This window comes from Geotrypetes seraphini, chromosome 14, assembly GCF_902459505.1.
Source record: "Geotrypetes seraphini chromosome 14, aGeoSer1.1, whole genome shotgun sequence".
Lineage (NCBI taxonomy): Eukaryota > Metazoa > Chordata > Amphibia > Gymnophiona > Dermophiidae > Geotrypetes > Geotrypetes seraphini.
Genome location: NC_047097.1, coordinates 5959074 through 5981635, shown reverse-complemented (window position 1 = coordinate 5981635; position 22562 = coordinate 5959074). Strand labels below are relative to the sequence as shown.

The window sequence follows — 22562 nt, the reverse complement described above, 5'->3', positions numbered from 1 at the left end:
ATTTGATTGGCGTTACAAAAGCTGGAGAAGAGTCTGGAAATACAGGTGGTTCAAGTCTTCTTAGACACAGTGGTGGCATATGTCAATCACCAAGCTGGCACCAAGAGTGCGCAGCTATGCCTGGAAGCCTGCTTACTGTTCTGGTGGACAGAGCTACACTTACATGTGATCTCTGCAGCACATATAGCATGAATGGATAATGTCCAGGCCGATTAATTCAACAGGCAGACCATAGACCTAGGAGAATGGATGTTATCTGCAGCAGCATCCCAGTCCATCGATCGGATCAAACAATCTGATGGCTACAGCAAGGAACAAGAAGGCGGATCGCTTCTTCATTTGAAGATCTGAGCCCAGAAGCAAAGGTTTGGATGCCCTAGTCCAGCTGTGACCAAAGAACAAGCTCTTGCACATGTTTCCTCCATGGTCGGTAGGATGTATACTTCACAGAATAGCACACCACCCAGGGAGAGTGGCCCTTGTAGCACCAGATTGACCATACAGGCCATGGCATATGGACTTAGTGCATCTTCAGAGGGACCAGGGTCTCAAGACTGCAGGTACAACCTGATCTTCTATGTCTGGACCCAGTGGTCATAGAAGATCCCAATCATTTTGGTCTTACGGCATGGCTCTTGAGCATGCAGTGTTGGAACAGAGGATATACAGAGGTAGTCTTTGCTACTCTTCTCAGAGCTAAGAAGCCTGACGGTCTCCACTTACGCTAAGGCATGGGAGACATGTCAACATTGATGTATGTAAGAAGGCGGAGCTGTTTAGTGCTCCGATTGCGGTAGTGCTAGCTTTCCTCCAAGCAGGTCACGACAAAGGCCTTGCAGTGGTGTCATTCAGGGCCCTATGTCTGGATGTAAAGCTCCCCTGGCTTCTCATTCAGATGTAGCCAGATTCCTAAACGAGGCATTATGGCTCTGACCTCTGGTAAAACAGCTGTTTCCATCATGGAATCTTAAACATGATTTTGCATGCATCAGCAAGGCTCCTTATGAGCCTATTTAGGAGGTGTCCTTGTTGAATCTTACTGTCAAGACCATTTTCCTCATGGCCATTATGTTCAATAAGACAAGACTCAGAGCTGCAAGCCTTGCTGTGCAGGGAGCCTTTCCTCAAGATCTTGCAGAGGTGGGATTTTCCTTGTGCAAGGTCCCGTCCTTTTTGCCAAAGGTCATTTTGGCGTTTTATCAATTTAAGTAAGATTGACAATGTTCCAGACCACATGTGGATTCTGTGAAAGCTAGATGTGAGGAGTCATCCTAGGTTATCTGGAGGTCACCAATGAGTTCCAACTGTCAGACCATATTTGTGCTCACCAGTCAGACTAGATGTAGCAGACCAGTGTCTAGTGCTGCCATCTCAAGCGATGACCAGTCTCTTAAACACATTTCACAGAGACGTGGCTTCTTCATTGGGCGGAAGCTCAGGCAATTTCACCTGGGAAGATTTGTAGGGCAGCAACCTGGTTCACTCTGCATACATTTTCCAAGTTCTACAGAGTGGATGTGGCAGCACGGGAGGCCACTGTCTTTGGGTCAGCAGTGTTATGAGCAGAGGTCCTGCCCTAGGTTTCTGGGACTGCTTTTGTATGTCCCTATTGTCCAGAATGGCACACCTATTGCACTAGAAAAAGATTAGGTTCTTACCTTGCTAATATCTTTTTTAGTAGAAAGATGTCATTCTGGAACCCTTCCCTGTCGATATTACTCTTCCTCTATACTGTTTTAGTTGGGAAGTTAGTCAAAACTGATATTTTGATGTTGGTCAGACCTTAAGGATATAACATTGGTATAACACATTTGGGGAATGTTTGAACTCCATAAATATTTGATATGGTTGTTTTGATTGTTCAATTATGATGTTTTACATGTTTGTTATACTTAAGAGCAGAACAGATTTGTAGTTAGGGGAGTCTCCCCATATCTCTCCTTATGTGTTCCTATATAGGTCTCTATTGTCTGCTTTGGTACAAACAGAAGGGGCACCAGAGCCCTCTGGAGAAGGAGTTGAAAACCTGGAATGGGTTCCTTCCGCACATCTCCTGAGCATGGGGAGAATACCCTACTGTCCAGAATGACACTATCTACTAGAACAGGGGTAGGGAACTCCAGTTCTCAAGAGCCGTATTCCAGTCGGGTTTTCAGGATTTCCCCAATGAATATGCATTGAAAGCAGTGCATGCAAATAGATATCATGCATATTCATTGGGAGAATCCTGAAAAACTGACTGGAATACAGCTCTCGAGGACCGTAGTTCCCTACCCCTGTACTAGAAGATAAATTAGCAAGGTAAGAACCTAATCTTTCTTTCCCAAAAGCTTTACAGGTAGTACAGAACAGTACTGCAAGAATTAGTAGATGCTCAAGATTCTCTCATTATCTGCTGCTCAATTAGAATTTTTTCCTTCTACAGCCAATGACACTTATTCAAAACTGGCATAAGGCTAAATATGCTTTTGGTATGAATTTGGCCTCTGTAGGGTATGTTGTGTGTTCAGAGTTTCAAGATGCGTAATCTGACAACTTACAAAACCATATCAATTCGTGTTCTGCGAAAAACAACATGATGCTCAACAGTTTCTCTTTATAGTAATAGCTATTTTTTTTTTCCTTCAGCTGGACTGATAAACACATTCCGTGTGTTTGGATCTCTTAGTGTAGAGTGGCCGGGTAAGGATGGTAAACACCCCCGCTGTCCTCCCAAAGGTAATATGCCTAAAGGTAATGCAGATATGGTAGGATTTTTTTTCCTTGATATTACAGCACTGAGGGATATGGGAAAGGAGCACTTCAGGTTGTGGTGTCTTAATGGTGCACAGCACTTGTTTTTAAAGGGTATCTCTCACTTTCTCTTGTGCTCAATTTGCCTGGCTTTCTAGGCAAATCCTCTTTAGCACTTTGACATATATAGCACTGTACAAAACAATTCCTTCGTGACGGAGCTTATTCTATTCAAGACATATTTAAAAAAATTTAAAAGTGGGGAAAATTAAGGCATTCAACATACTGTGGGAATGATTATAAAACATGACATTAGGCTGGGGTTGAATGGACACATGACCTACTGACTCCAGATTCTCAACAAGAGAATTGTAACAAATTTGTTTTGAGACTTCAAACTGAATCTTTTACTGTCTCTATACTGTGTTGAATCTGATAAACCTCTGCCGTCTATCAAGCTGTCACTGTTTAATGCTCATACTATGATCATGTTTTGCTCCGAGGAAAGTTTTAAGTTAGGTTAGATATGTTAGCACAATACAAACAAAATGCTTTAATAGTCAATGTTTTAGAACGATTTTAGGGTACAGATATTGATGCTCTTCAAGAGGATCTTAGAGGCCTTAAAGGTGTACAGAAGGCTAATTTAGATATCCTGGCCCACTTTAAGTACCTTGAAAGTCAAATTTTTGGCCCGGTTAGGTATTGATAGTCCGTGTTCTTTTTGCAGAATATATGATGTAGTCGTGCTGTTTACAGCTAGGATTACCAATTGGCTTCAGATTTGCTGAATGGGCTTGATCCAGTCCTGGATTTGTCCTGTTGCATGCAGGGACTTCACTTCTTTCCTTGGCATGCAATAAGGAAAACCCAGGATGAGCCTCTAGCAGCATCTGCAGCATTCTGAACTGAACTGTAGCTGGTGTAAACCTTTTTAGTTTGATCAATGTACAGAGCATCACAATAGTCAAGTTTTGATATCTGATTAGATTCTTTTAATATATGGAGAGAGATTTCATAGCTGCCATAGGTGATTTAAAAGGTGACTTGAATTTGTGGGATCAAAGTAACAAGTTTAGCAGTTTTTGAAGATTCCTGACCCTGTGACTTTTGGTGGTGACCATACCATTTGGGAAGTATGAAGTCTAGACATGTAACCTTCCCACTTCAACCGCCCCCCCCCTATAATATATTTCAAAGTGGGCAGCATTTAAGATGTTGAATTACTGGAGTGGTTAATGTATGTGGTATAGTACTCCAGTCCTTCTTTGTACATTTTAAGTGTACAGGGATTTTTTTTAGTTACTCAAGACTGGTGTTAGGTTAAAAAAACAAAACAAAACCCCAGAAACCTTATATGAGCTAATTCTAACCCAGACAATTGTGTAAACATGATCAAAGTCTTCTATTGCCTAGGTCTTAATTGTTTTAGGTGGGGAGTTCATTTTTGCATACTAAATCTTGGTTCTGCTTACTACTGATTCAGTGCTATATGCATTTCTTCATCCGAGTCCTTTGGACAATGTTTTCTCTCCATTCCCATCCCCAACAGGTTATGTCTACTTGGTGTTTGAATCGGAGAAATCTGTACGTGCACTTCTCCAGGCTTGCACTCAAGACCTGCTGAGCCAAGATGGGCTGAGTGAGCACTATTTCAAGATGTCAAGTCGCAGGATGCGCTGCAAAGAGGTCAGTGTGCTCATTAGCCAGTTTGAGATTTGTCATGAATTTTGGCTATGCTTGTCACACGATGGATTTTCAATCTGCCGTTTATATTGGGCCAGTCCAGAGCAGAGATCTCTAGCTCTAGCTCTCCCCAGAGCCTGCATTGTGCCCTTTTGGAAGCAGGAAATTGTTGGTATGGGATGTAGCAAAGCATTTTGGGGGCCAGTAGCACACTGCCTGTGCAAATCACTGCTGCTACCTTGAAACCTCTGTGGAGAAATGCATACTTTAGTAAGGGTTTGGAGAGAGATCAGGTCACTTGGGAGGGCCAAACTAGCCCACATAGGGACCTACAATTTAAAGCTGGTCAGTCATTTTTGCATATTTTTATCCCGAATACTAGTAACTCATAGACTTTGTCACCAGTCTTAAGACTTTAGGAGCCACTGACTAAGTCTGCCTTTCTAGTGGTCTTAAACCAGTGGTTATTTACCTGTATTGCAAACTGTGTAGAAGTCATCTACTTTTTACAGCCTGACCGCCTCTCTGCTCTGAGCACATGCTCCTTTTCCTTCTATACATGATGAACTCTTGGTTTGTTTGGGGGATTTTTGATTATTTGGAGGCTTGTTTGGTGCTACAGAGGTCCCCAGATTGCCTTGGACAGCTCTGTCTGGGTGAAGACAAGACTTGAGTCGGAGGTTTGTAGCTGGGAGGACACCTACCTAGCTGGCCTGCTCTAATAACTTTTAGTGGCTTGTGGGCTGTTCCCTTTTAGCATAGCTTGCTCCTATTTACTAGAGCTGGAGCACAGGCTGTCTGGCATCTGTCAGTCTTGAGGACTTTCATTTGCTAGCTATCTTCCCCATAAGGATGTGTGGAGCTAGAGGTCTGGGGTCTCAGACTTTTAGGTCAGTCTGACTGGCAGCCCAAAGAACCAAGCATTTAGAACTTGTTATGCTTTTTTTGAGGCAGGAGTCTTCACCATTTCCCAGCTGCTGTTTTAAGCTGAAGCGGGAACAGCACCAGCACAACTGAGTAGTCTATTGTAGTTTAGGGGAGACATCGGGGGGGGGGGGGATTCTTTAATTGCATTTTGGGTGGTTTCTGGGACTTGAGTTTGGATCCCCTATCTTCAAAAACTCCTTTCCAACATTTTTTGCACACTTGTTTAGCTCTCCTGGGCTGTTTTTATGGCACTAAAACTCTGCCACGGTGGCCATCTTGGATTTTTTAAATCTGATTTTAAAAACCTCTTATCTTCCTTAACCCCCCCCTCCTGCTATTTTGATTAAGTGACATGGACTCCTCAGGCAGTTTTACCCCTGATTTGTGCTGAATTGCTGGAGTTTCTCTGCCACATGTTGCAAAACATGCCTTCCAAAATGGGTCTGAAGTACTAAATAACCAGAAGATCTCCACAATATCCGGAGATATTTCCATTGGAGAAGAGTTAGCACATAGACTACAAAAAGTCACATAAGTGTTGGTGCTGGTTGTACTCAGGTAGGTGGATTATTGGGTTCCACCATGTTTAGTTTTTAACTGTTTTGATTACTGGCAAAGCAGAATTGGTTTCATCAGGGAGTTCGAGTCCCTCCCCCCCTCCCCAGTGGTTTTCAACTGCTTTGGGACAAACTGAGGAGCATGTGCATAGAGCAGAGAGAGGAGGCAGGACTGAAAAAAGTAGATGCCTCTACACAACTTGTGATTAGAGGTGAATAACTGGTGGTTCAAGACTCGTATGCCTTTCTACTAGAAAGAAGATTGAGTTAAGAACCTAATTTTCCCTTAGTCTGAATCTTCAGTCGCATGATCCCTTCCATATGGAGCTTACAGCACAGAAAAAAATGACTTTAGTGAGAACTATCTTTAGGCTTCAGCTGTCACAGATAAACATCTGAAGCAAGGTTTGCTAAAACATCCATTTTTTTTTTTCTAGCTTAATGTTGTACAAACTTGATCTTTTTAGGTACAAGTGATTCCTTGGGTTCTGGCAGACAGCAACTTTGTGAGAAGCCCCTCACAGAGGCTTGACCCCAGCAAGACTGTATTTGTGGGGGCACTACATGGAATGCTGAATGCCGAGGCTTTGGCATCTATCTTGAATGACCTATTTGGTGGTGTAGTCTATGCTGGAATCGACACAGACAAGCACAAGTATCCAATTGGTAAGTAAAGCAAATCCAGATAAGGTGAGGGTATGGTGACTTAACTGCAGCATCATGACTTCTCAATTTGTAATGGTTTCTATCTAGGCTTATTCCTTAGTAAGAGTTGTCCTTTATTCAGGGAAAGAGGGAAGATGGCTGATACGAAGGTTAGGAGGTATTCTCCAATCAACCATTTCTTCCATCCCTACCAAATACAATTAAACTTGCTGGTTATCCTGGGCCAAGCCTTAGTGATACCATTTGTAACACACCCCTCTCCTCTTAGGCCTAATATCTGCATTTATACATTTAGGAGGGGTTCACAGCTTTTAATTAAAGGCTCATTTTTTTGAACCTTTTCATGTTTCAGATGTACATTAAACTGGCATTTAACAGGTTTATCTTGTATAAAATGTCTTAATTCCCCATTTTTTACAAAGCTGGGATATGTACTTCAATCTCAATTGTGGTATTGGTAAGTGGATGTGGTTTTGAACAGGACAAAGGCATGGCAGGTAAATATAAATATCATAAAAGATCAGTAAATCACACTGCCATAGCCTAGAATATTTTTCTTCACAAAACCTCTTAAATGTTTAAGTAAGCATTCTCAAACCTTTACTAGGGGATTAAGGGGTCACTTCCCCTAAACCATCCTGTCGAAGAGCACTTGCTTGGTGCAACATGCAACTTCTGACACTGATGCACACACTCCGCTCACGCTTATTATATTTTACTAGTCTTTAAGCCCGTTACATTAATGGGTACTAGAATATGTGTGTGTGTATTTCTTTCTTTCTTTCTTTCTCTCTCTCTCTCTCTCTCTCTCTCTCTCTCTCTCTCTCTCTCCTTAGCCTGTTTCTGTATTTCTTTCTTTCTGTCTTTCTTTTTCCTCGGCTGCCCACCACCACCCCTTGCCTGCTCCCCCTGTCCATTCTCCCTTACATTTTTCCCCTGTGTCCACCACCACCCCTTCACTGGTCCCCTTATCCAGCAGCAGCCCTTCTCTCTTTGTTTTAACTCCCCCCCCTGTCCAGCAGCACCTCTTTCCTGCTCCCCCTGTCCAGCAGTAGGCCTCCCTTCCTTTTTATGCCCTTCCCCCCGTCCATCAGCACCTCTTCCCCTGTCCAGCAGTACCTCTTTTCTGTTCCCCCCTATCCAGCAGTAGGCCTCCCTTCCTTTTTTTTGCCCCCCCTCCCGTCCATCAGCACCTCTTCCCATGTCCAGCAGCAACCCTTACCTCCACCTACATCTGCCTAAAGCCGCCGCGGCCTGCAGACACCGACAGCCTCTGCGGCCTGCTCCCACTTCCTCCTCGCTGTCGCTTGCCGTGCCATCCCACCCTCCCCCGAGAAGCTTCGTTTCCGGCTTCGGCAGCCTCCTGTCTGCGGGCCGCCCGCCCGTGTTTCACTTGAAAGCCGACGCCGCAGCTCCTTTCTCGATCCCCGCCTGGTGCGGTTCAAGAGAGGAGCCGCGGCAGGCGGGTGAGGAGGGTGAGAAGATCCTGGCAGGTGCGCCTGTGCCTTCCCTCCCCCTCCGCATCAGAGGCAGACTCTGGCGGTGAGTGATGGCAAGGGGGGGGGAGTGTCTTCGTGTTCTGGCCTGCCTCCGTGTTCAAAAATCGAATTCGGCACGGAGGCACACCTCACGCCACCAGGAATCACGCTCTTTGAAAAGCGCATGCGCGCTTAGCCTTTTATTATTATTGATTACATTAATATAATGAAAGGCATTTAAGATCTGGTGTTAAATGATCATCATAATTACAAGTCAAAGATCTTGATGCTTTTTTGGAGTGTGTTTCTGTTTCTCTCTATGCTTATTTTTATCTCTTGTTTACTTTAATTATTATTTTAATTCTATCTTTAAATTATTTATTCATTACTTGTTGGAATATTTCATTTCTATCTCTATCTCTACCTCTATTTTTTTATTTTTATTTTTCATACTGTTTCTTCAGGTACTTTAGTTAGATTGTGAGCTTTTGGGACAGTTAGGGAATTTCCAAGTACCTATCTTATTTATTTAGTTTTTATTTATTGTATCTTTAATGCATCATTTTTGTAAACCGCTTAGAAACCTCACGGTTATTAGTGGTATATAAGAATTAAATTAAATATATATTTGTGTGTGTGTGTCAGAAGTTGCATATTGCACCAAGCAAGTGCTCTTTGGGATGGTTTAGAGGAGGTGACCCCTTAATCCCCTAGTAGTTTTCTATCCCCACCCCCCAAAAAACAAACTAAAAAGCCAGAAACTAGTGTTGGGATAATTTCCAAAGGCATACTTGTTAGCAAAGTGTTCAAAACCAGCACAGTTTTCTACTTTGCTAAAACTGGACATTTATGCTGTACACACTCGATGCATAACCATTTCTCCTGTATATTTTGAACTCTACATTTTAAGATTCTGTTCTGAAATACTTGTGAAATCTTGACATAATGACCTGCACATCTTAACTCAAACTTCTACCGACCTGTCTAAAATGGGGTGGAAACTGTTAAAATGCTACATTGGGCCAGGCCAAAAGTCTATTGGCCCAGCATACTGTCTGACAGTGGCTGATCTTGTGACCAGATATAGGTCTTATTCCTTTTTCATGCCCAGAAAGAGGCTTTACCAAACCTACCAAGTTGCTAATAGTTTGAGGACTTTCTAGAAATATTTCTAAACCCAACTATATTAAGTTGCCTGGCTATAGCCTCTTTTTAGTTGTACATTGAGTGGGGTAAATCCTTTACGTTCTTCAACAATTTGCTATTAATTTCATGGAGCATCCCCTACTCCTGGAGCTAGTTGAAAGGATAGACTGATATATTTATCTGTTCATTGCAGGCTTAATATCTGGTATGCATGTCTCTTGCTGTGAAATGTCAATACTTTGAGAAACAAAATTCAGATCACGTTTTCAGTAGTTTCCATACGAGTGCTGTTAATGTAAAGCAGTAATACTTCATATAATATAGTATATCCAGCAGCTAAAACAAATTGTTAACAGCAAAACTGATTTTGAGGTTCACACTGATTTCTGGGGGGAAAAAAGTGGAACAACAGTTTCTGGATGTTGCAGGAAAAATTAGATATATAATGTGAATGTTAAAAAATATAAAGGTACTAGCTGATGCCCCGGCGTTGCACGGGTATTTAATTATAGCAATAACACTGTAAATGGATTCAAATAAAGATACTTTATAGTGGTGAATGAAATTATTTTTTTACAGCTTAATAAAAAGTACAATATTCAAATTATAATGTGAAATATTTGACAAAATGAATACAATACAACTAATGCAAAACGTGATTATAAACAACAATTTTAGTTTTACCTCCTGGAGCAAGAACATATAAATTATTGGGTGAACCCGCCCTTGAGCAAGCAACATAGAGTTGTGGGCCAAGAGACCCCCAGAACATATCACCCCAGGTAGTGAGGGATCTGCATACCAAGTTTCGTTCAAATCGGTCAAGCCGTTTTTGAATTACTGTGAGAATGGCAGCTTTTTACATATTTTCCATTGACATGAATGGGTGAAATCTGATTTTCTGTTTGTAGCTCCGCCCACGTGTGCAGGTGGCCCGCGAGACCCCCAGAACATATCACCCCAGGTAGTGAGGGATCTGCATACCAAGTTTCGTTCAAATCGGTCAAGCCGTTTTTGAATTACAGTGAGAATGGCAGCTTTTTACATTTTTTCCGTTGACATGAATGGGTGAAATCTGATTTTCTGTTTGTAGCTCCGCCCATGTGTGCAGGTGGGCCGCGAGACCCCCAGAACATATCACCCCAGGTAGTGAGGGATCTGCATACCAAGTTTCGTTCAAATCGGTCAAGCCGTTTTTGAATTACAGTGAGAATGGCAGCTTTTTACATTTTTTCCGTTGACATGAATGGGTGAAATCTGATTTTCTGTTTGTAGCTCCGCCCATGTGTGCAGGTGGGCCGCGAGACCCCCAGAACATATCACCCCAGGTAGTGAGGGATCTGCATACCAAGTTTCGTTCAAATCGGTCAAGCCGTTTTTGAATTACTGTGAGAATGGCAGCTTTTTACATTTTTTCCATTGACATGAATGGGTGAAATCTGATTTTATGTTTGTAGTTCCGCCCACGTGTGCAGGTGGGCCGCGAGACCCCCAGAACATATCATCCCAGGTAGTGAGGGATCTGCATACCAAGTTTCGAGGAGTCATCTGTTTTATAGTGCAGGTCCGTTGATTATACCTGTGAACATGTTCAGACCCAACATGGCCCATGTTTTGGCTGGACTATGCCTTTATTGTGAAGTCTAAGAGAAAAGGCAAAAAGGGAATAAGAGAATAGGCGAAAAGAGTGAATGAGACCACCTTAAAATAAGCTGTGGACAGATTGAAAAAAAAAAAAAACGTTGTGATTCGATGGGCCTAGGTGTGAATAAAATTAATCAAAAATATGTAAATCTTTAATAAAAACGAATCGGTGTAAGAGTGGAGGAAAATGCACTGATGGTGACATCAAGGCCAATTGGGATCATCTGAAATGAAATGTGACTACTTTTTGAGAAACAAAATTCAGATCAAGATTTCAGTAGATTCCATATGAGTACTGTTAAGTGTAAATCAGTAATACTTCATAAATACAGTATATCCAGCAGCTAAGACAAATTGTACCTGAATGTTTAATAGCAAAACTGATTTTGATGTTCACTCTACTTTCTGGCCGTGATGGAAGACCCTCATATGATTGCTTGGCTGTTCAACGACACCTTTATTTCTATTTTCTACAGATTTGACGTGATGGGACATGCACACCTAGGTTTTTAAACTGCTAATTTTGTTACAGTAGATGAATTATTTACAGTAAATGATGGACCAAGTATGTAGTGTTGCTATTCTAGAATGATCTAGGATGATTCTGAGCATAGTAGCTGATATTACATTGAACTTCTGCAATTTTTGTTTTGAATTGCAGGTTCTGGAAGAGTCACTTTCAATAACCAACGCAGTTATCTAAAAGCTGTCAGTGCAGCTTTTGTGGAAATCAAAACCGCCAAGTTTACCAAGAAGGTAAAGACGGGTGTGGAGGAGGGGGTGGTTCTGTCTAGAGGCTAGGATTTTAGAACAGTGTTACACCAACTCATTCCTTGGAGAGCTTCAGGGACTAGTACTGCAGTAACATTATGATTATGGGACAAACTCCAGAGAATAATATGGGGGACTGTATAGAGGTGCTTGGGTCTCGGATGGAAGTGAAAAAGGAAATGACAATACAGTATTGGGGGATTTTCCTTGACTCGACTCTTACGATGGGAAAACAGATCCTGAAAACTAACCAGGGGAAATATGCACAATTGCGCATTCTATATAGCAGTGATTCCCAACCCTGTCCTGGAGGAACACCAGGCCAATCGGGTTTTCAGGCTAGCCCTAATGAATATGCATGAGAAAGATTTGCATATGATAGAAGTGATAGGCATGCAAATTTGCTTCATGCATATTCACTAGGGCTAGCCTGAAAACCCAATTGGCCTGGTGTTCCTCCAGGACAGGGTTGGGAACCACTGCTATATAGACTGAAAGCATTATTTGCACCTTGTGATTTTAGAGCAATTGTGCTGGGCCTTATTTTGTCCAAATTAGACTACTGCAATTCCCTCTATTTGGGCATGACAAACTCAAAGATTAAGTCCTTACAACTGCTGATTAATTCAGCGGCTAGTTGCACCCCAAGAAGGGCTCACGTACTCCAATTCTAAAATCTACATTGGCTACCCATAAAACGATGAGTGCAATACAAAGTGGTATTAGTGCACCTGTCTGGTTTCTATCACTGTGGGAGGTTTACAAGCCAGGAAGTGCTTGGAGATCAGTAGGAGCCCTGAAATTAATAGCTACTATGAAAGAGGAGGAGTATATTATGTAGCCATGAAATCTAAAATGTTTTCGGTAGCCGGAGTGACCTTATGAGATGCTTTGGTTGGACAATTTATGTACAGAGTACCCCAAGTTCAAGAAATTACTAAAAACTCGGGCCCAGTTTCTCAAAACTAACGCCGTCACTAAACTGTTTTCCGACTGTTTAGCCTGCAGGCATTTTAGTGGCAGATTATCAAAACAACTTATCTCTGTCTTTAGCAAGGTTTCTAGCGATCCCTGACAGACATGTAAATAGGCTCTTCAACATTGAAATGAGCACTCTTAACACTTACTGAGCCATTTTCTAAGAGTGGCTTCTGCTTTTGGCGACAAAATTCAACATCTGGTCCAGGGGTGTCAGTACAGTGACAACACTGTTTTTAAAACCCCGGCATGGCAGTGTTGGAGATTTAGACTAGAAAGCCAACCAAAACACACACACACCCCCCCAGCAGCAGAGAGATGCCCTTTCTCTCCCCCTTACCTTGAATTAGTTGGCTGACTAGAGAAATGCCTACTCGCTGTGGCCAGCTGGCCCGCCTCTTCAGATGGGCCTTTCTCCCCCCCCCTCATCCTGGGATGCACTGGGAAGGGACCCAAGACTCTGGCCCAGACACCCCATAGGACGGGCCTTAGGCTTCCGGGACAATCGGGCTTTGTCCAGGGTAGGAAGGCTTTGGATAATATCCGAAGAGCCCTGCATATGATTGAGGCTGCCCAAGTGCACCGCAAGCTAGCTGGCTTTCTTTCTCTGGATACAGAGAAAGCATTCGACTGGGTGTCTTGGCCGTTCATGCTGGTAGTTTGCGCAGGGTAGGAATCTCAAGACCCTACCTAAATTGGATTCAAGTCTTATATTGCCAGCCTCTCTCAACTTTGAAATTCAATGGCCACTTGGAAGCTTTTGAGCTTTTCAGGGGAACCAGACAGAGTTGCGCCTTATCTCCCTTACTGTTTGCATTATCAGTAGAGCCATTGGCATGTTTCATTCATACATCCCATGAGATGCAGGGTATTTCCCTGCACTCTGTGGAATATCACATCTTATTATTTGCAGATGCTATTCTCTTTATCATTGAGCAACCCTGAGTATGGTCTTGGAGCTTGATCTTTCATTATCACCAACTGTGGGATTTTTTTACAGTCCTCTGGGAGCGAGGAGTTGCTCTTGGGGGAAACATTTTTTTAAACAAGCTGTTAATTAGGCTACACAGAGGGGAGGTTTGGGTAGGTTATACTGATCCCTTTTGCTCCAGAGAGATCTGGCTGGTGTCTATACAAGCTGCTGGGAGGGTCAAATGGAGTGCTGTTTTTTACCGCTCCAGTGGCGGCCACTCTAGTGGAAAATTAATATAAAATTTTCTATCAATGGTACCTGACTCCGGTTTGCTTACATAAGATGTTTAAAACTGGCCTGGACTCATGTCGGAGAAGCTGTAGTCAGAGTGGCACCTTCATTCATATTTGCTTCTGAATGGTAACACACCACTTCCAGTATATGGTGCTCCCCTTTGATCTTGCTTCAGCACACAGAGTATTCATGAAATGCTTAATAGTGGCTGCAATCCTCTGCTCATACAGCTTTTACTTGGTCCCTTACTTAAAAGACTGGTTAATCAAAGCCCCAACTCCTCAACAAGCATCTGCTAGAACTTCTAGGATTTGCAATTAATTATGAAAAGTTGCAATCAATTATGAAAACTTCCATTTGCAGCCCACTCAAACTAGAGCCCATTGGAACACTTCTGGATACAACTCACTTGTGCTCTTGTGCCTTTCTAGCACAACAGACTCAACACACTTATCCATATTTGCAAGAAAGTCTCTTCTCCAACGCATCACAGCATGCCAAATGATGCATCTCCTGGGCCAAATGGCATCTACAGTTCACATAACACCATTTGCTGGGATAAGGGATTGGTGAATTGAGACCATTGGGTTGAAAGCATCCACTGAAGTTCCTGAGATATAGATGGACAAATTCAAGTGACATTGAACGTTTGTCACTCCTTTCAGTGGTGGTTATACCTAACCAACCTATCCAGAGGTTTTCTATTCACCATTCCACCACATCAAAAAATTAACAGATGCTTCCATGCTCAGTTGGAGAGCTCACCTTGTCAGCCTTCACACTCAAGGCAGTTGTTCTTACAAGAACTCTCCACATCCATCTTGAGCTTCGAGCAATCTGCAGTGCTCTATGCACATTTCAGGATTGCCTCCTCAATCAAGTAGTATTCATTAGAATAGACAACCAAGTAGTCATGTATTACATCAACAACCAAGGCGGAACAGGGTCTCTCCTCCTTTGCAAATAAGTAATGCAGATTTGATCCTAGGTAATCCCATGCAAAATCTTCCTGAAAGCAGTCTACCTGACAGGAAGTCTGAATAATTTAGCAGACATCTCCAACCACATGAGTGGTTCCTCAACTCATCTATTCTATGGCAGATATTCAAGCTTTGGGGAAACTCCAGAAGTGAACCTTCTTGCTTTCTTCCCACCCCACCCCCCTTCCATCACAAAATTCCACTCTATTCTAGAAGTTGGATGCTTTTTATATTTCAGAAGTTGGATGCTTTACTCCTCGACTAACGAGACAAGTTCTTTATACTTTCCCTCCAGTACCTCTACTTGGGAAGACTCAGTACTCAAATTTCACCAAGAACCAGCCAACATGATTTTTTTATACACCTCAGTGGCCACGATGACTGTGGTTCTCCTTCCTTCAACTCTGAACAGGAGTCCATTACACTTGAGATATTGCAAACACTGCTGACACAAAGAAGGATTGCATCTTCATCCCATTTTACATTTGCTAGCTCTGTTAGCATGATATCTCTCCCAAACAATAGATGCTTTTACACTATCTGCCCCAGTGTCAGCCATCATTGACACCTCTAGAAAGCCTTCCACACAGCACTGCTATCACTTTAAATGGACTTGATTCACCTTGACTTCTTGAATCCAAAATCTTGTCCTCTACCATCAAACTATCTTCTACATCTCTCTAACTCTGGTCTGAAAACTTCTTCAGAGTCCATATTAATGTTATTACTGCTTTTCATACTCTGGACAACAAGCTATTGTCCATACATCCTCTGGTATCCAGATTCATAAAAGATATTTACCATATCAAACTACCTATCAAACCTCCTCCAGTGTCTTTGGATCTTAATGTTATCCTTTCTACTCCCATGAAACCTTCATTTGAACCGCTGTCAAAACATCTTACGCGGAAAGTGGTCTTTGCAATTGCTCTTCGGCATGACATGTTGAACTTCAAGCATATATCCTTCTTACAAAACGTTCTACCACAATAGGGTGGTTCTTCATATTCATCCCAAGTTGCTCCTTAAAATTGTATCAGAGTTTCATTTCAACCAGATTATAGTCCTAGTCTTTCCAAGACCATATTCACGCCCTGGGAAGCTGCATTCCATACATTGGCCTGTAAATGTGCACTAGCTTATTACTTGGATCGAACCAAGACTCGTAGAACTTCTACTCATCTGTTCCTGTGTTTTTTTATTCTAATAGACTTGGTTCTCTTGGTGACAAGAACTCCCATTTCCCCCATGGCTGATGGACTGCATCTCCTTTTGCTATACTCAGGCTGGACCAATGTTAGCATGCCATATTACTGCACATAAAGTTCAATCTATGGCCACTTCAGTAGCTCACCTACATTCCACTCCTATTGAAGACATTTTTAAAGCAGCCACCTGGTCCTCAGTTCATACCTTCACATTCCACTATCCTGTCTGGAATTATTCTCCAAACAATAAGTCTGAAAAATCAGTTCTACAAAATTTTATTTTTCTTTTTGATGCTAGCTTCCCTCCAATCCTTTTGGTTTCGCCAGGCTCATGTTAAAATCAAGCACGTTTTATCAAAGGCATGATCCTGCTAGCTAGGGAGTCCTACATGTGAGAATATGCTGCCTGCTTGTTCTAGGATAAAGGACAATTACCTGTAATAGGTGTGATCTAAGGACAGCAGGCAGATATTCTTACAACCCTTTCACCTCTCCTAGTTGACTTCTTAGCTTTCTTACTGAACTAATGGTCCCATGAGCCAACATCAGGCAGGAAGGCACATGCGCATGTACAGTATGGGCAGCCTTGAGACTTTTTAAAGCAACAGTACACTTTTTGCATTGTCCATACTGCACTCTCTGGATTACATCCCACACATGAGAATATCTGCCTGTTGTCCTCGGTTAACGCTGGGGCTGGGAAAATATAAACTGGAACAAAAATTGCAGCTTCTCTAATATCAAACTTGGTGACCCCTGCTTTCCTGGCATGCTTCGCTCATTGTGTAGTGGGGAATAATGCTCCCTAGTCTTCATCCCAACCTTCTCCTCCTCCTCCTCCTCCCCAGGAACCTGTTAATGAGAAGATTCAAATTGATAACTGGACTTCTGCCTTGACTGTTGCACTTCAGATACTAAAGCTATTACAGGTTATTAGTGTTTAACTGTAAGAATTGAGATTTAAAACTTGTGGTATTTCACTTCCCCCCCAAACTTTGCATTTTATCAGTTGATATCTTTAAAACTGAACTGCTTTGAATATACACAATCACTGGATTCTAGAGCAATGATTCTTAATCTTGATGAAAAGATGCTTCAAGGCACATCTCAAAAATTGTGGTGGTAACTATTCTCTGCTTTCATAGGTTCAGATTGATCCATACCTAGAAGATTCCATGTGCCAGGTGTGCAATGCTGAGCCAGGTCCTTTCTTCTGCAGAGATCAGGTAAACAGAACTTTTTTCTAACCTAATAGAAGCACATTCTAATTGAATTGGGGAGCAGGTGTGTGTCAGATATGGCCAGGATTTTCCAAACTTAAGTAGACACATGACTATGCCACTTCAGAAGTAGTAGAGACAGTACTATGGCATATGCTGAGCTAATCTTCATAAGTTAGGTGGCTTTCAGTAAGTAATTGTAAGGATGATTTCCTCTGAGTAGACAGTCATAAAAAACATGTTTGAAATTTGTTCCTTCCACACAAGTATAAGGGGCCAGGGAAGAAAAATACATGAGCATCCATTCACTTGTATGTTCCATCCATTTTGAGATGGATGCAAGGTACCTGCATTCTCTCCCAGCCAAGCTTTTCAGAGGGAAAACTACAGGGAGTCAGTCTCCTTGTAGGCAGTACAAAAATTATCCTGAAATAATGGGGGGGGGGGGGTTGCACATTTTTCTAGTGACCTACAGAAGTTGATTTGCAACTTAACATGCCATTTGTTTTCCAGAAAAATGATTTTGTATTCTCAGAGGCATGACCTTGTATTTCTTAGCATTAAATTTTAGCTGCAAAATTTCAGACATAAGAACATAAGAAGTTGCCTCCACCGGGATCAGACCAGAGGTCCATCGCACCCAGCGGTCCGCACCCGCGGCGGCCCATCAGGTCCATGACCTGTCAAGTGTTCCCTGCCCTAAAAAAAACCTATCCTTACTTCTATCTGTATCCTTCAATCCCCTTTTCCTTCAAGAATTTATCCAAACCTTCTTTGAATCCCTGTAGTGTCTTCTGCCCCACCACAACCTCCGGGAGTGCGTTCCATGTGTCCACCACTCTCTGGGTGAAGAAGAACTTCCTGGCATTGGTTCTAAACCTATCCCCTTTCAGTTTCTCCGAGTGCCCCCTTGTACTTGTTGTTCCCCACAGTCTGAAGAATCTGTCCCTGTCTACCTTATCTATGCCTTTCAGGATCTTGAAAGTTTGTATCATGTCTCCTCTAAGTCTCCTCTTTTCCAGGGAGAACAGCCCCAGCTGTTCTAGCCTGTCGGCATATGAAAGGTTTTCCATACCTCTTACCATTTTCGTCGCTCTTCTCTGGACCCCCTCAAGCAATGCTATGTCCTTCTTGAGGTACGGCGACCAATACTGGACACAGTACTCCAGATGCGGGCGCACCATTGCACGGTACAGTGGCATGATGACTTCCTTTGTCCTGGTCGTGATACCCTTCTTGATGATACCCAGCATTCTGTTTGCTTTCTTTGAGGCTGTCGCGCATTGTGCTGATGCTTTCATTGTTGTATCCACCAGCACACCCAGGTCTCTTTCAAGGATACTTACATCTAGCAATGTTCCCCCCATTGTATAGCTGAACATCGGGTTCTTTTTCCCAACATGCATGACCTTGCATTTCTCTATATTAAATTGCATCTTCAAGCTTCGCCAGGTCTTTCTTAACGTTATTCACACCATCCTAGGTCTACTCTATTGTAGATTTTGGTATCATCCACAGAGGCAAATCTTGCCCAACAACCCTTCAGCAATATCGTTTATAAAAATGTTAAAGAACAGGCCCATATATTAAGTATTAAATTACCAAGTTACGCTAAGGACAATGTGATTTTATTGGACACATGGAAAACAATTAAATTTATTGATAAATTAACAGATGTTCCCATAATGAAATTTACTTTACAGTCCTTATGGTCAAACTCCAAGATTCAAATAGGCGGTGCTGGGATTGCTTGGAAGAATATTTGGACATTAGATGACATTATGTCTAATGGAAATCTGCTTGGTTTTTCACAACTGCAACAGTCACTTAGAATTTTAAAATCTCAACAATATAGATGGTTTCAGTTAAAGCAGGCTATTCAGAGTGGGTTCCCTGAATGGAAAAACGTAAAACTTATTTTAGCCTGCAAATCCTTTGCTATCAAACTGATTTAGTAGGACATCAGGCTGTTCAGTGGTACAAATTGATTTCTGGATTTTTGAATAAAAAGCCAAAAAATAGTCTTAGACATCTGGAGCATCGAGATAAGACAGTATATTTCTGTATTTCGTTGGCCACGAATTTGGACTTGGAGATTGAAATGTACAGCATCAGCATCTGAGACAAACATGGTTATTTCTGTTACATAGGATTTTCTGGACCCCAGTTCGATTAAATAAAATAGATAGTTCTAAGTCTAATAGATGCTGGCATTGTCATATTGATATAGGGACTTTGGATCATCTGTTATACTTTTGTCCATTTAATATTAATATTTTAGGAGTCAATCTGGGGGACAAATAAATCTAGTTTTAGATTCAAGTGTTCCATTATCATATGAGGCTATAATTTGTGGAACAATTTTACATGTGAAACCCACTCTAGATAAATATGAGTCGTCTATTTTTGATCCTAACAGGTATAGCCATTCAATTGATTACAAGTAATTGGAAGAACCCTGATAGAATAAATTATACTTTTTTGGTGGGTGAATGTGTGCACTACATACAGATACGAACAAATTAACGCAGAGTGTAGGGGATTTAGTGAGGTATTAAATAAAATTTGGATCCCACTGACTAAATTTGTAAAAACATAATAATAATGATGTATTTTCATCACATCTTTCCTTTGTTTTAATTATCTTTACACATCCGGGGTGGGGGGTGGGAGGTTGGATGGAGGGGAGTAAATATTGATAGTGTTATTTGGGTAACTTTATTCTTTATTTGTATTATATATTAGGTTATATTGTGCTATTATTAAATGCTATTATTATTATTGAATGAAATATTTTTTACCTGTACAGTTATTAGTGTAATGTATGTAATACCTAATGTTCTTTCATTTGTATGACACTGTTTGATTAAAAATCAATAAAGTATTAATAAAAAAAAACCAGGCCCAAGAACAGAACCTTGAGGCTTTAGAACTACATGTGTTTTAGCTTGAAGTATTTCCTGTTCTCTAACCATCCTTCCCTCCACCCCTCTTCCCCCATTCTTTAAGGCCCAAAAGAGGGCAGTTAAATATCCTGTAGCAGATCCAATCAGTAGTAAAGCTGCAGTGAGCCAATGAACTCTGATTCCCTCACTACTTGTAAGGAAGGTGAGAGGGATTGTGGGCAGGTCACATACAGGATCAGTCTATTGGGGCTGTTAGATACCTCAAGAATCCAGGAAAGTATAATATTTAGCAAAGGGAAAGCAGTTTAACAAAATCCTTAGAAGGATTCTATTGTGCCTTTTACGCACGTATAGTATTGAATTTATTGTATCATATTTTCCCTCTTCCTTCTCTATATAGGTAAATGTAGGTATTTCTTTCATATGACTGTAAAAAAAAATTTATGAAGTATCTTGTCCAGTGATAGGGAACTGAATTTTTTTCTCATTTACCAGGTGTGCTTTAAATATTTCTGTCGTTCCTGCTGGCACTGGCAGCATTCCATGGAAATCCTGCGCCACCACCGCCCACTCATGCGTAACCCGAAGAGTCGGGGCTCCAGTTAAGGATGCAGCAGTTTCTGTGAGAAGCTTATACCTGCCAAGTGGGGAAGGCAAGGGCACACCTGCCAGTGCACTTCCCAGATTGGAAGCACGCATAGACTAACAGGAAATTGTTAAAAAAAAAAAAAAAGTTCACATTTTGCACTTGCTGGTCTGTTTTTGGGGGGTTTTTCGCACTAATGCACAGTAAGTTTTGTTGGGGATTTTGAGGGGAGACCCTCCCCAGAACAGTTCTTGCAGTTCCCAGACTTTGGTCCGTGCATTTTTTTTGCTGAGGAGAAGCAAAAAGGGGGCCATGTGCTCTGTAGGTGTTGGTACAGAATCCACCACCTAAGTATATTCATTTTTTTATTTATTAAGAGGCACTTTTTTACATTCCTTGCAATTCAAATGGTAATAATGCAGCCGGTTTCATTGGCACCATTTATTTTGCAGTTGCCATACAGTGCCTTTCAAATTTATTTAATTCCCATCTGAACGGCATAAATGTGTGTTCAGCTGGTATTTTTTTACTGTAACAGCTAAAAGGGGAGACCTTGTTCTTCATTTAAACCAAATCATAGTTCACACATTTTTACGCTGTAAGGTTTTTACCAGTTCCTTTTTACACTCTTAAAGATGGTTTTTAAGTCATTTGGAAAAACAGAACTTCCCTTTTTTTCCTGGCAGCTTTTAACATTATTGCAACTTATTTTGTGTCTGGGGGCTGCTGGTTTAGGAGTTGTGAAATAGAGAGCTATTTGCAACCAGAGGACAGGATTTTTGGATTTTGAAACTGGACCGGATAAACGACATTGGAGTTTTGCTGTACATAGTTTTAAAAAGTTTGTTGCACTTTTTAATTTGCACTTATGTGAAGGGGGGGGTTGAGGTTTTTAATCACAATCACAAGATAAATTTTTTTCAATAATCTGAGTTAAAAATGGCTATTGCCCTCCTGTAGGGGCAGATTGAAAGTTTAAAGGAGACATTGCTCCTTCAGAGATCTAAGTAATCTTTTTCTTTTTTTTTTTTGTCAACTTAGCCTACAGTACAGCAGTCAGATACTGTTGGCATTTCAAACAGTGATATTTTTAGCCTTTCCCCCCAATTGGAAGCTATGTGCCAAAGAACCAGTGTCATGTTAATTTCTTCTTCTGCTGAGCTGAAATGTCTTGTTACACATCCCAGCTGCTCTTAATGTAGGTTTCTTTTTTTGTGAAGCTATGTGAAGTCTCTACCTCACTGTAGTATGCAGGCAAGACTGCACTGTCCTACAGATGTGGAGTAAGCTGTAGTGTACAATATATATTTTGGCACATAATAAAAACATGTTGAAGCAGCACAACTACCTGTGACTTTTTTTTTTCCCCCTCTCCTAGAGAAACTGTGGTATTAATCATTTGCCCAGGAATGTTGAAATCAAATGCCTTAGACGGACTCCTGTGAACTGTGAGAAAGGAAGGGGAGGACACCCATATACAGGTGTTTTCATTGAGCAAAGTAAGGAAGTTGCCTCAAGTAGCAAGTTGATGGCATCAGGTTCCACCCCAAATTCCCCTTTGATAGCACTCACTTTGCTCCCTTTTTTTAAGCACTTTATGAAGCCTGCTGCTAGTGTCCACCAGTCGCCGACCTACTCTGCATTCAACCAGTGCTGGGGAAGTGATGTCTAGGGACTTGTGTTAATCTAGTCTTAAACAAGTATCACAGGATACTTAAAACAATACCAATCGAGTGAAAAGTCTAGGGAAGAATTGTAGCAAGGTTGAACTTTTTATCCACCCATCATACTCTGCCTGTTTGAACCACAAGGGGTTTTTTGGGTTTTTTTTTTATCATAACATTTCAGAAAACCCATAGTCCCTTTTTG

At 41.6% G+C, this 22562-nt stretch overlaps 1 protein-coding gene across 5 annotated transcripts in view; it reads left to right on the top strand.

Annotated features, from left to right (window-relative positions):
* Nucleotides 1–22031, top strand: part of CPEB1 (cytoplasmic polyadenylation element binding protein 1) — a 127723-nt gene extending 105692 nt beyond the window's left edge. For 3 of the 5 annotated variants that reach the window (XM_033920144.1, XM_033920149.1, XM_033920147.1), the window contains 6 exons: nt 2629–2733; nt 4286–4422; nt 6371–6569; nt 11499–11593; nt 17127–17207; nt 20603–22031. In XM_033920144.1, coding sequence (XP_033776035.1) covers nt 2629–2733; nt 4286–4422; nt 6371–6569; nt 11499–11593; nt 17127–17207; nt 20603–20713 — 728 coding nt within the window. In that variant the 3' untranslated portion in view covers nt 20714–22031. The remainder of the gene's footprint in view (nt 1–2628; nt 2734–4285; nt 4423–6370; nt 6570–11498; nt 11594–17126; nt 17208–20602) is intronic. The other 2 variants (XM_033920146.1, XM_033920148.1) reach the window with 1 other exon arrangement.
* Nucleotides 22032–22562: the final 531 nt, after the last annotated feature.